Source organism: Neolamprologus multifasciatus, chromosome 23 (assembly GCF_963576455.1).
Source record: "Neolamprologus multifasciatus chromosome 23, fNeoMul1.2, whole genome shotgun sequence".
Taxonomy (NCBI): domain Eukaryota; kingdom Metazoa; phylum Chordata; class Actinopteri; order Cichliformes; family Cichlidae; genus Neolamprologus; species Neolamprologus multifasciatus.
Window position 1 is genome coordinate 41,092,428 of NC_140460.1, and position 14,509 is coordinate 41,106,936.

At 39.0% G+C, this 14,509-nt stretch overlaps 1 protein-coding gene across 4 annotated transcripts; it reads right to left on the reverse strand.

Moving 5' to 3' along the window:
* Positions 1–127: 127 nt before the first annotated feature.
* Positions 128–3,038, reverse strand: LOC146492378 (uncharacterized). 4 transcript variants are annotated; one of them, XM_085150669.1, is made up of 7 exons: positions 2,684–3,038; positions 2,530–2,600; positions 2,293–2,427; positions 1,684–1,742; positions 1,521–1,607; positions 1,162–1,434; positions 131–1,089 (listed from the first exon to the last, which is right to left on the reverse strand). In XM_085150669.1, the coding sequence occupies exons 1-7, from the start codon at positions 2,851–2,853 to the stop codon at positions 1,069–1,071; spliced, it is 816 nt and encodes a 271-aa protein (XP_085006795.1). In that variant the 5' UTR covers positions 2,854–3,038; the 3' UTR covers positions 131–1,068. The 4 variants fall into 4 exon arrangements, with proteins under 4 accessions (XP_085006797.1, XP_085006795.1, XP_085006796.1 ...); XM_085150670.1 differs by having other exon boundaries at positions 132–1,293; positions 1,375–1,434; positions 2,684–3,035; XM_085150671.1 differs by having other exon boundaries at positions 128–1,434; positions 2,671–2,784.
* Between the last annotated feature and the right edge of the window lie 11,471 nt (positions 3,039–14,509).

Here is a 14,509-nt window from a genome sequence, read left to right on the forward strand (position 1 = left end):
TCGATTTTATTTATAGCCTGGCTTTTAAACAATGGAAGTTAACACAAACTTCTTAAGAGACAGGTTTGTTTACATTTCAGGTCAAAAAAGCCTGAAAACCTGAGGTGTGTTTTGTGTTAACAGTGATTTAGTGTTCATTAAAATGTGTTAAGAATTAGTAACTTGATGATTAATCTCATAAATCATGACACACTGCTCACCCAGACATAAGCTGCCTTTGTAAGATCAAAATATCGGTATTGGTACCGGCCATGTAATTACTTAGCATCCGATCAGTACCAGAAGTCGCACTATTGCACATGCCTGCCTTGAACCAAACCTGCACCAGAGCAGATTAAGATCTATCTCAGAGATTAACAGGTATAAACTCGCTGCCTACTGACCCGTCAGTTCTACAGAATATAGTGTCACCATCCCTGGAAGATCTTTCAGATCTCTGTGCGTGACACCCTGATTAGAAGTTTCTTTCATTCCCAGATGAGCATCTCGTTGACAACTTGCTCCAACCTTATACATATCAAATATAACACAGCGAGGTCGTGCTTTTCACATCAGACTGATCTTTGTGTGGCAATTTGCTTTGTTACCATCAGGGGTTTCCTTTATGACACAAACTATGCACCAGTTAGAAAGATTTACTTTTCTCTTGAACATGAGCTACAAAATTTTGTAGTATTCCAAAGAGGAATTGTGTAGCACAGCAGGTGACTGATGTACAAATCCTTCAGTTATACTTCATGATTATATATTAGGGATTGTAGCTGCTGTAATTAAACTTCCCCATCTCTGGGTGGACATGACTCTAGGAATATTCAAATCCTGGTTCCAGTGTCTGCATAGACTCCAGGTATCATCAGAGAGAACATGCGACATCATTGTGGTGTTGTTCTCCATAATATTGCCTCTCTTAGCAGCACCCTGACATATGAGTGGATGAACCTGGGGAAGAGGATCCTGTTCACCCTGAAAACGTTCATGATGCAAGAGCTGAAACCATTTGCTAAAATCGCTTTTCAGATTCGTTTACCCCACCCCCAGAGGATAAATGAGGACTCTTTATTCAACATTTTATTTGTTCTTCTTTATTTCCTACAAACACAAAACCAACCGTTACCATTCGTGGATTTATCTGAGAGTAACCACCTGTAACATGTTACCCACCTCTAACTGGTGCTCCAGTAATTCAATTTCCAGATCTGTCTTTCTAATCTGACGATCCAAGTATGTGATTTCTCTGTCAGTTTTTGTCATTGTTTGGATGAGGTGCATTTTGTAAATTTCTTTAACTGGTAACTGTAAAATGTAAGAATGGCTTGAAATGTGGTGCAGTTTAAATAAAGCTATGAAAATGCAGAATGGCATCGAACGTCTCACTGTGTTGATATGTGCTGGGGTAGTTGGTGGAGCTTCCTCTTGATGATGTTCGGCCTTGCTCTGTTAATTTAAAAGATAAAAACATGAATATGAAGGCTGTTGTTCACTGCACATTTCAAATACAAGAACACACAACTAACACATACCTCTACAGTCATGGTGTGTACCTCACTAGGTCTATCTGGTTCTATCTCAGCAGATGATGTATCCTTATCGTCATCTTCGTCTGCTTCCTGTGATGAAGAGCAGCATTCTGTTTTAGAAACCTTTCTTTAGGAATATCTCAGGAGCACTCAGTCACCTACTCACTGATGGAAGGGATGGAAATGCTTCTGCTGACGTAGGAGTCTCATCAAGGCCATCAGCAACTGTTGAAATAAATATGCAGATGAGCACATGGTGGCATTATGAATAAGTCAGCAGGGAACAGCATTCCTAAGTAATAAAGACATTATGGAAAATGCATGTCCAAGCTAATACTAGTAACAAGGATCAGTACTGCACTGCTGATGAAGAAGTTTAGCTACTGTTTCACCAAATGTACTGAACCTTTAGTTGAGACAATGCAGACAGAAAGGATCCCATTTAAAACACGTGTGAATTGTAATTTGTAACTCACTATGTACTTTGGTCAGACGTGGCCAAAGAGTCTGGCTGAGATGGTTCCTGAAGTTTAATTATTTTTTAAAGAGATATAAATGAATTCGATTTTTTGTTTGTTTGTTGCATTTGAACCTTTATGCTTTGCCTTTTACTTCACTCAGTGATTCATTAAATTTTCATTCACTTTTTACTTTCACTTTAACTCTTAAACTGTTGGCATTAAAATTTACTTGGTTATGTTTATAAAAAGGAAGGAAATGAGAATTTCATCCCACATATTCAAATTTCATGTATGTGTGTGCAATAAATAATTACATTTTATGCAGACACTTGCGGGCTCAGCCACCGGGCATCCAGCATCCTTACTCTTGGAAAACTCTTCTGCCTCCGTCAGCATGGATGGAGGTGCCCCTTCAACCACTTTGCGAGCCTCTGCCTTCTTTCTGTTAGCTAAATTGAAACCATATGTTAATCTGAGCAGGATATTAGGCCTGTGGGTTTAAAAAATAAATAAATTATGGACTCATATACAAAAGAAAAAGTGGGCCTTACCTGTTTGAACTATGTTTTTATATTTCATTTTCAGCTGCTGCCAAGTCCTTTTTGTTCCCGTGGGATTGCACCTTAATTAAAATTACGAGTAAAAATTCGCCTGTAAATGCATCTCAGGATTCACGTGTATTTACTATTTACCGTTTCAACTCACGCATTTACACGCGCTGCGATTCTCTCCCACGCCACTTCTCTCTCCTTTGCTGCTGCAGCCGTGTTGCCTTTCTTGCTAAAAACGTGTCCGTACTCTCCATATACACCCAGCAGAATATCTATTTCAAGTGGGGTGAAGTAAGCCGAGCGTTTTCTCTGCCCGGTTTCCATGGTGAATCATAGACTTCTGGATTTTGGATTGGATTAAAAAAAAAAAAAAAAAGTGATATCACGCACGTGCTTACCTCCGGGTGGGCATACTCAGAGTTGATTAAACTAACTCTGATCAGCTGTTCTGGACGCTCAGCGTTTATCGATTCGGAGTTTCTTTTGAGTTTGTTGATCTCTCTTCCTGGATAAGAGTCTTCTTCTTCTTTTTATTATAATTATAATTATTGTTGTTGTTGTGGAAGAATTGTGTGTTTGTATTCAGAGTCACGTCATGTATTTCTATGGACATAAAACACTCCGTGGTTCTTATAGTGATGACTGACATGCCTCGTGCATGCTGAACACTCCCGATATGAAAATCTCTTTCTACGTGGATGGGAGAAGCTTGGGCACTTCCTTCTACAAGCTGCAGAGGGCGCTGTTTCTCCTTTTACACATGCTACAGTGTCATGTTTTTATTGCCGCATGAAGATTATAAGTATCATTATAGTTTCTTTTTACATGTTTTTGTGCACCTGCCAGTTTAAAGGCACATTTATTTCAGCATTTTTATGTCAGTTAAAACGAAGTCCATTGTTGCAAATTAGAGAAAATGTTGTGTATTATGCAGGGGCGATTCTAGGATCAGAGCTCTGGGGGTGCTGAGCACCCAGAGAGCTGCCCAGCCAGGCAAGGTAAACTTTACTCATCACAATGAGACTTCTTCCCCGTCTCTGTCAGTCCCTGCATCCCTAAATGCCTCCAGTTGTCCCGAGTTCTGTCTGACTGCCTCCTTGGTGCATTTAAACCCCTGTTCCTCCCTGTCCTCATCGTCTGTTGTCTTCATCTCCATTATCAGTCATCATAATTTTACCCTCTCTGTGCAAGTCTGCAAATTTCTTTATTAAATCATAAGTTTCTTAAATTCATCAAGTCTGTCTGTGCCTGGGTCCTCGTCACAAAACATGACATCACTGTTTTGTACATTTTAACACAATTTAATCCCACATTTTTGAAAGAAAAGCAAAACACTTTTTTGAAAAGTCTGTAACAAAACCATCAAATCTGATCAAGGTTATTAAAATGCTGCCAAAGAAGAATGGATTGGAATAAAAAAAAAATACATGTCCTAACCTTAATTACTGGGGAAAATGATAAATGATGCTCATAGTGAGTAAAAAGTAAACTGTGTGCATTTTTTGGACAGAGATTCACTTTTAATGTGTATGTATAATACAATACAGATACATAAAAAATACACTCCAAAAATAGAAGAGTCCTTGAAATATACAAAATATTATTAGAAAATGGAGACACTTGGCCTTTGGTACAATGTATACAATGTATGAAAAGATCTTTACTGCAGATACTACTATGGCTCTGCAGATTTTTTCTTTTCTTTTAACCTATGTCGCCTCACCTTGAGGTTGGTAAATCTGTCTATCACATTTTGGTGGTCAAGTCTCTCACGCATCTCTTTCTCAACTGACATCACAGCCAGGTGCTGGAGTCTGCTTTGACCCATGGTCCTTCTCAGCCAGGTATGGAGCTGACTCAAGACACTAAAAGACCTTTCACAGCTACAGCTGCTAACTGGGTTTGTTAGGGCAACCTGAATAACAGTTTTCAGTTTGGGGAAGATCTGATTATCCAGAAGATTGTACAATGTTAACATATCTTGAATGGCACCAGCCTCACTCTTGAGCTTTATAAAGTCTTTGGCAACCGTGACTTCCTCTGACTGAAGCTCAATATGGTAATGCAGTGCCAGGGCTGACAACCCAGTTTGTTTTGCAGATTCTGTATAGCAGCTTTAATATAGGGACAACACAACTTCCAGATTGTATGAGTTGTTTGTATTAGTTGTTTGTCTTTCTTTTTCTTTGCCAGTTAAACAGTTACTGTTTTGCCTGTTAGTACTCCCTGTCTGTTTTCTTACCTGGTACTTCCTGATCTTGTACTTTGTCCTCATGTTCCCCTCTTTCCTCTCTCCCTCTTTGGACTGACAATCTGTACACACACACACACACACACACACACACAACAGGAGTTATAAGGTTAATGGGCATCCAGTCAGTTAGCTAGTTAGTACCTTGGGTTCAATATCGGCACATGCACATATGGCAAAATAACCAGTTTCTCTCATTACATTTCAAACAGGACAGTGGTAACAACAGCAGGCTACGGACAATGTTAAGTTTTAGATTTTAATTAGGCTGTATACATTTCAAAGAGATCAACAGGGCAGTCAAATATCGCTAATTTTACTACAGAGCAAACATCGTCGGAAAACACGTTTTCAACTAGGGCTGCCACAAACGATTATTTTGATAGTCGACTAGTCACCGATTATTTTTGCAATTAGTCGACTAATCAGATCATCATCCATTGGATGTACAGCGTACAGCTTATTGCACCAGCAGCATCTGCTCTTATATAACTATCATTAGCTTACAGCTTTAAGTGTTTAAGGTATGTGCTAACTAAAAATAAAGACAAGATGATAGTTTATTAAATTTTAATGAAATTTGCAGATTGTTTCGGTGAAGTTTAATAAACTCCTTGCTATCTAAAATATAACAGGACACCGGAGTAAATTCTCCAGCATCTCACACTTCTGATAATCAGCTGTCTGCTTGACGTTTATTCAGCTGTGTAAAAACTATAACTTTAATCTCAGCCAAACCGATTTACTCAGGAACAAATAAAATACTAAAAAAAAGCCAAACAATAACATTTTTAAGTTATCTAAGTGACTTATATATCATGTTTAACCTGAGTAGCGAAGACCACAGTGGGTGGTGTTCTGCTTGTGTTCTCACTAGTGATGGGTCGTTCGCGAACGAAATGGCTCTTAGAGCCGGCTCTTTGAAGTGAACGACGCGAGCCGGCTCCTTATTGGGAGCCGTGAGGTTTGTTTTTTTTCTTTCTCTCACCCTCTCTCTCGCCCTTTTTTCCGCTAAACTCCGCATGCGCGGCCTGTACTTTGCGCTGGGCAGAGGGGGGGAGGGGCGTTAGTTACACTCGCAGTAGCACAGGAACAGAGCCAGAGAGAAAGAGAGCGAGGGACAACAACGTCACATTAGAAAGGTATAGTAATCATCCACTATTTTCAGTTGCAGATGATAAAGGATTCAGAAATCATGCAGGCCCATATGACAGAGAATGTGCATCTTCTTTTTGTTTTAATATTTTAATTTATATTTAATTGTGTTGTGGTTTGCAGTGTTTTGTGTTGTTTCACGTTAAATTTGTTTAAAAGGAAAAAGCTGAAAATTTAAATAGTTAAAAGTTTAAAATGTAAATAGTTGTTTTTTGTATTATATGATTTATTTATTACATTTTATGTGGAGTAAATAAATAAAGTATGCTTATGGTGGCCCTTAGAAACAAAGCACGTACAAACTCCAAAACACATACAAACTCCTAAGCACGTACAAACTCTAAAATGCGTAAAAACTCCAAAACACGTAAAAACTCAGAAGCACGTACAAAAGACAACAGAAGTGCTCCAGGATGCAGGGCGCAGTGTTGAGCTTTTGTTACTTAGTGGCTACACAAGCCAGGAAGTATCAACAACTGGATTTGGTGTGTGGTAGTAACAGGTAAATGAACTTTTTTTTTTTTAATTATTTGAATAAATATGAGTGCTTGTCTATAAATACACAAACAATACACACATGCTTTCAATTGTATAATTTAAGTGATCTGGGTAGCTCTGTTTTGGAAGTTCAGTAAACGCTAGAAATGTGTTTTGGAGTTTGTGCGTGCTTTTTTGGAGTTTGTATATGTTTTAGAGTTTGTACGTGCTTTGTCACTAGGGTCCATATATAAACATATATAAATAAAACCACTTTTTTTTACATTAGTAATTCCTTTTCTGCATAATTTTATATTATTGTTAATGATTAAATAATTAAAGCAACAAAACAACCTGAAGAGCCGGTTCGGAGCCGAAAGAGCCGGCTCTTTTTAGTGAGCCGAGCCGAAAGAGCCGGTTCTATAAAAAGAGCCGGAAATCCCATCACTAGTTCTCACGGGCTCTAGTTAGCCTAGCCCCCGGCTAGCTATCAAGCTAGTGGCTAACAGACGTCTCCGAAAACGTCGGAGCGCTTTTGAAAATATGTGGTGTCTTGATAAACTGAGCTGATATTTGAGGTTTACACAGCTACATTCTCGCCTGAAAATGTGCTAAACGTTTATTTTGTGACCCAGAAAGAATAATAAGAGTAATATTAAAACTAACTAGCTGCCGCCATTGTTGGAAACTGAGCTGGGCTGCGCTATGAATTCGACTATTAAATCAGTCGTCAATGATTTTGATAGTCGACTAATCGTGGCAGCCCTATTTTCAACACAGCAGGTTACCTGGTGTAATGTTTTTCAGTTAAAAAGAAACATGGCCTGACTCCTACCTAACTATATAAAGAGTAACTGAAAGTTAAATGCAGCTAATATGTCTTGTTTTAAGCCAGGCACTTCCACCTCCGCTCAGCTGCGTCTCAGCCACCATTGCTCTGGCAGCAACGGCGCTAGAGCGAGTAGGAGAGAGCCGAGCTGGAACAAACCATTTTGGGAGGGGGGGAGGGGTTATCTATACTTTTGTTGTTAAAATGTTCCATCTCAATTAAGTACTGTATGCTTTTTATACTTTTAGTAGTGTGTCCCACAAACAGCAAATATTTTCAAAAAAAATAAGACATCTTTGGGGGTGCTTTGATTCATTTTGGGGGTGCTGAAGCACCTCCAAAACTGGGCTAAAATCGCCCCTGGTATTATGTAACTGTCTGAAGCACAATGGATAAAAAAAAAGATCATGTGTTCATGATCTCATCCAACAACAAGCTGTTCTCTAAGCATTTCAGATGGTGTTTTACACTTTAAAACACGATGTACAACAAGTCATATGTGAGATGCAGATGTGGCATTGACTCAGTGACTTTGAATAATTCACAGAGCAGAGCTGTCTGTTACTTATCTCTCAACTGTTACAACCCAGTGCTCATAATTATGTCATTCATACCCAAGCAGTCATGTTTGTGTCGTCAAAATCTTTTTGAATAAGCTGTAAAACATTATAGATGTAGTTTCTCCACAACCGTATATATTGTAGTGGCATTATCACCACTGGAAAACACATTTAATATCATAATACATTTAAGTGAAGAAGCAAAAATAACAACAAAATCACAAAGATATTCTTTATTGTGTTCAAACTTTCTTTCTTTCTTCTTTCTATACTTGCATATGTGGCTGTTGTGACCTTTTGATCCTGTCATTTTAGATTAGTGAAACTGATTACTTTTAATTATTTGTTACATTCTGTCCAGCATGGTTACCCCAGGCGGTTGTGTATATTGGATAATCTAAACTTGACTTTCAGCTTTGAATTGCATTTACATGAGATTAACGGTGTCACAACTTTGCAAGTGAAAAACTTTTGGATAAATTCTGGAGGATGCCATTTAAATTATCATGTCAAATACTGTTTTTTTTTATATATATATTTATTTATTTATTTATTAGTTTTTCTGTTTTCACAAATAGTACATAATTATGTAACATAATAAAGTGTACAATTCAGAACCATAAATAAATAAATAAAAACAAATAAACAAAAACAAATAAACAAAACAAAAACAAACAGACTGATAACTAAGCACAGAACACCAGCTCAGTTCCATCTAAAAAATAAATAAATAAATAAAGAGAGAATACAATACAGTACAATACCTGTGGTCCCAGTAGTACGCTGCAGTTTGAATCCTCAAGAGAATCCTTGTAACATAATATTAGAAACATCAGACAGTTTGGTTCTCACACCTTAAAGAATTGATCTGTTTTTGAGTGCAGTATACATGTAAGATATTCCAATGGCTCTAGATCCAACACTACTCTTTGCCAACCTTTAATAGTTGGTGTTTTTTCATAAATCCATTGGAGTAGTATATTCTTCCTCGCCACATAGGTGAGAACACAGTACAATCTATTATTCTTGGATATTAATCGCCGGCTGGGGAGGCCCAGTATGAGAGACAGAGGGTCCATCTCCAATTATGTCAAATACTGTTAAAATCCTTTTTTCTATAACTCGCACATACCAGTAAATACTTTTCCTGGTAACATTCTGCTTCCTCTAATCTGTATCTTCAGTTTCACTTTTTAAATTAGTTGATCGAACTCACGCCGTTTTCTTGTTGATTTTTCTTTTGTCTGCTGACATCAACCGATAGTTTCTCATCACTATGCTGCTGTCAGTTCAGATGAGAGAAGTTATTTTCCAGCCAACTTGAACTTTTGTTTGAATAAGCAGCATTTTGCATCCACATAAGATGAACTGTTCAGATTGTAACTCTGTTATAGAGCATCACTTTGACGGGGAGCTTTTGAGCAAACAAAGTTGTCATTTTTAGTATTTAATATTTCAATAATTTGTGGTGAGAGAACACACAAGCCTTCATACAGCTATACTTTTGATGAGGTCTCCTCCTTGGTGTTGTTCTCTGAGGCTGCTGGCGTGGCTGATTTGACTTGTTGCTTCAGGCGAGGTCAGATAACACTTTTTAAGTTGTTCTGTTGAAGAAGACAAAGATAAAAGAGTAAAAATTCAACCACTTTCTTTCACTGTATGACGTGATGTATGATTATAAAAGAAAACAACTATTTTCTTTAGAGCAAAAAAATTCTAAAGGGAACATTTATTTATTTTTATTTTATTTTATTGGTATTTTCCTTATATCCCATCATGGTGTGACAGTGTGAACGGCACAAATCCGATATTCTTTTTAAATCCAATCTGGGTCACTTTCGTATGTGGTCCTGAATCCGATACATATCTGATGTTTCAGAAAGCTGCTGTTTGATGGTCATGTCGCATTAAATCCGTCTTTTACGTCACTGACACAAGACAGACGCCGATTATCAGCGCCGGAGAAGACATCGTGAACGCTTCCTGGCCATCCCGTGTAGATGTCAGTGAAACTGTTGGGAAGACAACGTTGGAGAAACGTGAACATTTTATTTGTTCTGTATAATCTGCAGATTCTGACAGAAATCTGCAACTATCCTTTGAAGCAGCGCTCCTCTAAAACAGCAGTAAGGATCATTATTAGGTTATTTACATTATTATGTAAATAACAAAATAACAAAATAACTTAAAGCGAAATTGGGAAACGTAAAGTCCGAAACAAGTCTTTATATTAAGGCCATCAGTCAAACAATACTGTTGGTCTGGGTCTAAACAGAGCGCGTTGTGTGTGACGTCTTCTTTTGTGCATGCGGCTGCTTTGAGCGTTCACAATAGAGCGCGTTTGCTGTCACATTTTATTTGTAGTGTGAACGAGCAGACAAAAAAATTGGTTTTGATCAAAAAATCTGAATTGAGCATCAAGAACTGCAGTGTGAACGTAGCCTGAGAGGCCAAGCCCAACTCCTGAAAACAACCACACACCTCCACCAAACTTTAAACTTCAAACAAGATCCTCCCTCCACCAAACTTTACACTTGGCACACTGCAGCCAGATAAATACTGTTCCCCTGGCAACCACCAAACCCAGACTATAACTGGACTTGTTGCACAGGTGACATCCTATCACAGTACATCACTGAAATTCATTTAGCACCTGAAAGTGACCCATTCTTTCACAAATGTTTGTGCAGGTGTGCAGACTGCTTCTGGACTTACACAACTGTGGCGATGAAAGTGACTGAATAACCTGAATTCAATGATTTGAATTGGTGAGTAAATTCTTTTGAAAAGGTAGTGTATCTTTGTGCACTATGTGTTAACAGACCTCTCTGTATTGAATCATATCTGTTATTAACCTCTGTCTCTCTTCCACAGCATGTCTTTATCCTGTCTTCCTTCTCTCACCCCAACCAATCACAGCAGATGGCTCCGCCCCTCCCTGAGCCTGGTTCTGCTGGAGGTTTCTTCCTGTTAAAAGGGAGTTTTTCCTTCCCACTGTCGCCAAAGTGCTGCTCATAGGGGGTCATATGATTGTTGGGTTTTTCTCTGTATCTATGAAGCGCCTTGAGGCGACTTTTGTCGTGATTTGGCGCTATATAAATAAAATTGAATTGAATTGAATTGAATTTGTTAGATAATTCAAAATACATTTGAATTTAATTTCATCAAACTCTTCTGTTCTTTTTAGAGATGTAGTTTTTTATGGTCATTCATTGATCATTATCTTCACTGCACTCCTGGACAATATGTGAGGTCTGAAGACAAAGGTCAGAAGACGTCTTCTCTGTTAATGATCATGCTGAAACAGCACCTTTTTTTTTTTTTACACGTTTAAACATTGAGTCGCATAAATTCTGCTGATGTGTTGTTGGTTCAGTGAACTCGAGTATCTTACCAAGAAGCTGTCTGCTACTTACCTCTGTCTGAACAATATTTTACAAATCGGATAGATCATTTTCCAGGCTATAAGACTCTTGTAAAGCAGTTTAATCACTGAAAATCCTTGGTTCAAATCCAGGCTGGGGCCTTTGCATGTTCTCTTTGCAAACTCTGGTTTCTCCCACAGTCCACTTAGTCCAACTCCTGAGTCTAGATTGACCATAGGTGTGAATATTAGTGCAAATGGTTGTCTGTCTTTATATATTCACCATAGATAGACTGACAGTTTGTGCAGGGTTAGTCTGTCTGTTGATGTGTTGTGAGGTCAGTGAACTTCAGTCCTTCAGACAGTGACCTGAAGAGAAAATTTTGGCTGTTAAGTAGTGATGTGCGGATCGATCCTGAAATATCGATTCCTCCGATACCAATCATTTATGTTCTAGAATCGATTCTCACATTAAAATATCGATATTTTAGTCATTTAGGGTAAATTTGTAGTTTATCATTAACAGGAATACAGTGGAAAGAAACTATAACATTCGGATGGTCTACATTCAAAGGAACTACTTCCTCTTGCGCCTTTCATAGTCATTTGCGAAATAGGTTCTGGCTGTATCCCAATTCAGGGTCTGCAACCTTAAAGTACGCCGTCTCAACGATCCTCAAGGGCCACGTACTTAAAGACCGCTAAGGCCGGAAGTGCGAGGCTTGTGAAATGGGACGGTCTAGCCTCCGTTGCGCTGCCCAGGTTGCCTAGCAACCATGATACTAACAGTTGGAAACGTTTCATACAGCTTTGTTTGACAGAAATGAAGGAGAAAATCTTTTGTTCATTTGTTTGTTTCTACATGAGCTTTGATCATTCTCTGATTAAGCTCAGCTATTGAACGGCGTATATTTTAAAGTAAAGGCTTTAAACCCAAACGTCACTAATGTCACATAACTTTGCCGACATGTGGCCAACAGTCATGTTTTAATGTTCTTCGTTATTAAACATTTGCACATAAATAAGTGACATAATATTCAGTACTTACTTAAAGTTTACTCTTCGGCGCCCCTCATCCGCTGTTTTTTTCAGCAAAATTATCCACACCCACCGCCGCGCTATGCATTCTGGGATATGTTGGGCCATGAAGTCTACACCGCCACGTCCTTAAAATTCAGGGAAATGAAGGACGCATTTGAGGGCCGCATTTCGAGCAGCCTTCGAATTGGGACAGCCTTCGTCGCGTCGCGGTGGCGTAATCGGCCTTAAAATGCGGCCTTTAAGGCTGCAGACCCTGAATTGGGATACAGCCACAGTCTCGCAGCCCCTTGGCGCGCGCACTCACAACAATGGCTGAGCGTAATTGGAGTCATGTGCGAACCTATTTTACCTCCACAAAAACTGAGACGTGGTTTGCGATACATGTGGCAAAAACGTGAGGTGTTGTGGCCACACTAGGGAGACATTCAAAAAGGCTGTTGGGGGGATAAATACATTTTACAGTGTTTATTTATCGGATAAAATACGTTAAATGTCCGGAAACAGCGAAATCAGAGGCTGCTTCCACCTGAGGACCCGGCCTTCGCGGTCTAAAGAAAGCCGGGTAGTACGTCACGAGCTCCCTCGGTGGAGTGAAACTGCCGTCTGCTCCTTGCTGTCTAAAATATAACCGGGTGCTGACTTAAACTCTTCTGTTTAATCAGTTTTCTGTTTGACGTTTATTCAGCTGTGTGAAAACCCCGAGGAACCCTCCCGATGAATTAATAAAGCTAAATTTCATTTAATCTAATCTAATAACTTTAATCTCAGCCAAACTGATTTACTCACGAACAAATAAAACACTGAAAAAGCCAAACAAAAACATTTTAAGTTATCAAACTGACTTATATATCATGTTTAACCCGAGTAGTGAAAGACCGCAGGGTTTGGAGACGATGTGTTGTTAAACTGAGCAGATATTTGAAGTTTACACGGCTACATTCTCACCTGAAATATGTTAAAAGGTTTTTGCGACCCAGAAAGAGAAATAAGAGTAATATTAAAACTAAGCAGCTGCCGCCATTGTTGGAAACAAGTACTCTGATGTCCTGTAATCATTATGATGCTATAATTTGAGATACAATAAATAAAATAAGTTTTTGTACAAAGTATCGGATCAGTATCGTCGATACCACCCTGAATATTACTTGGTATCGGATCAGAAAGGAAATCAGTGGTATCGCACATCACTACTGTTAAGTCAGGAAGACTGAGTTTACCAGACGTCTGCAGCCTGCTCTCTGTTTCTCTGTGTTTGAATACAAAAGAGCACAATGTCATATCTTTAAGTGTTTATGTTGCATTATAGTTGAAGTAGGTGACAGGTGAGTTTTGGCAAGAGATAATATATTTGAAAAAAACAAACAAACACACTGCTGTGTTGAATTTCATCGTATTTACTGTTGGAGTGAGGAAAGGAAGACAGACCAGTAACCAGTAGTTGATAGGGCTGTTAGGCTGAAGTCCACAAGTCATATAGATAAGCAGAAAATCCTTTACTTTGTGAAAAACAATCTATATGTCATGATCCTGGGTCCTTTTGACCCAGCGTTTTGTGTTTTCTATTAGTGATTTTGGTTCTGTTCCTCCTGTTTAGTGTATTCTGTTCTGCCATCTATTCCTGTGTTAAGTCCATGTTTCCTAGTCTGTGTCTTTGCGTGTGTGTGTTTCCTGTTTTATTGTGAAGGTCTGCGTCTTATGTGAGTGTTTTCAGTTTGCCTCCCTAGTCTCGTCACGTTTATCACTCCCAGCTGTGTCCCCCACCTGCGTGTAATCTCCCTGTGTTCTCTGAGTGTTTTTAAGTCGTGTCTTCTGTCTTAGTCGTTGCTGGTTCGTCTGTGTTGTTTCCCCTCGGTCTCCCTGCGTTTCTCCATCCATCTCTCCGTGTATATTTCCCCGGACCTCCCTGCATCTTTGTTCTGGTTTGTTTTGGTTAGTTTGCCCAGTTTAGGTTTTCTGTTACTGCTTCACCCGCGCCATTTCTGTTGTATTTTCTTTTGTAAATAAATAAATGGTAAATGGACTGGTTCTTATATAGCGCTTTTCTACTCATCTGAGCACTCAAAGCGCTTTACACAACTTGTGCATTCACCCATTCAGACCCATTCGCACAAGCACATCTTTCTAAGTGCTTTATCGCTAACATTCACACACATTCATACTCCGATGGATGCATCGGAGAGCAATTTGGGGTTAGTATCTTGCTCAAGGATATTTGGCATGCAGACTAGGGGAAGCCAGGAATCGAACCACCAACCTTCCGATCAGTAGATGACCTGCTCTGCCGCCTGAGCTACAGCCACCCA

Coding starts and splice junctions, on each gene's coding strand:
- LOC146492378 (XM_085150668.1), bottom strand. CDS start 2,853: ATGGAAACCGGGCAGAGAAAACGCTCGGCTTACTTCACCCCACTTGAA. Junction 1,608..1,683: donor CATTTCCATCCCTTCCATCA/GTGAGTAGGTGA, acceptor TCTTCATCACAG/GAAGCAGACGAAGATGACGA. Junction 1,435..1,520: donor TACACACCATGACTGTAGAG/GTATGTGTTAGT, acceptor TTAAATTAACAG/AGCAAGGCCGAACATCATCA.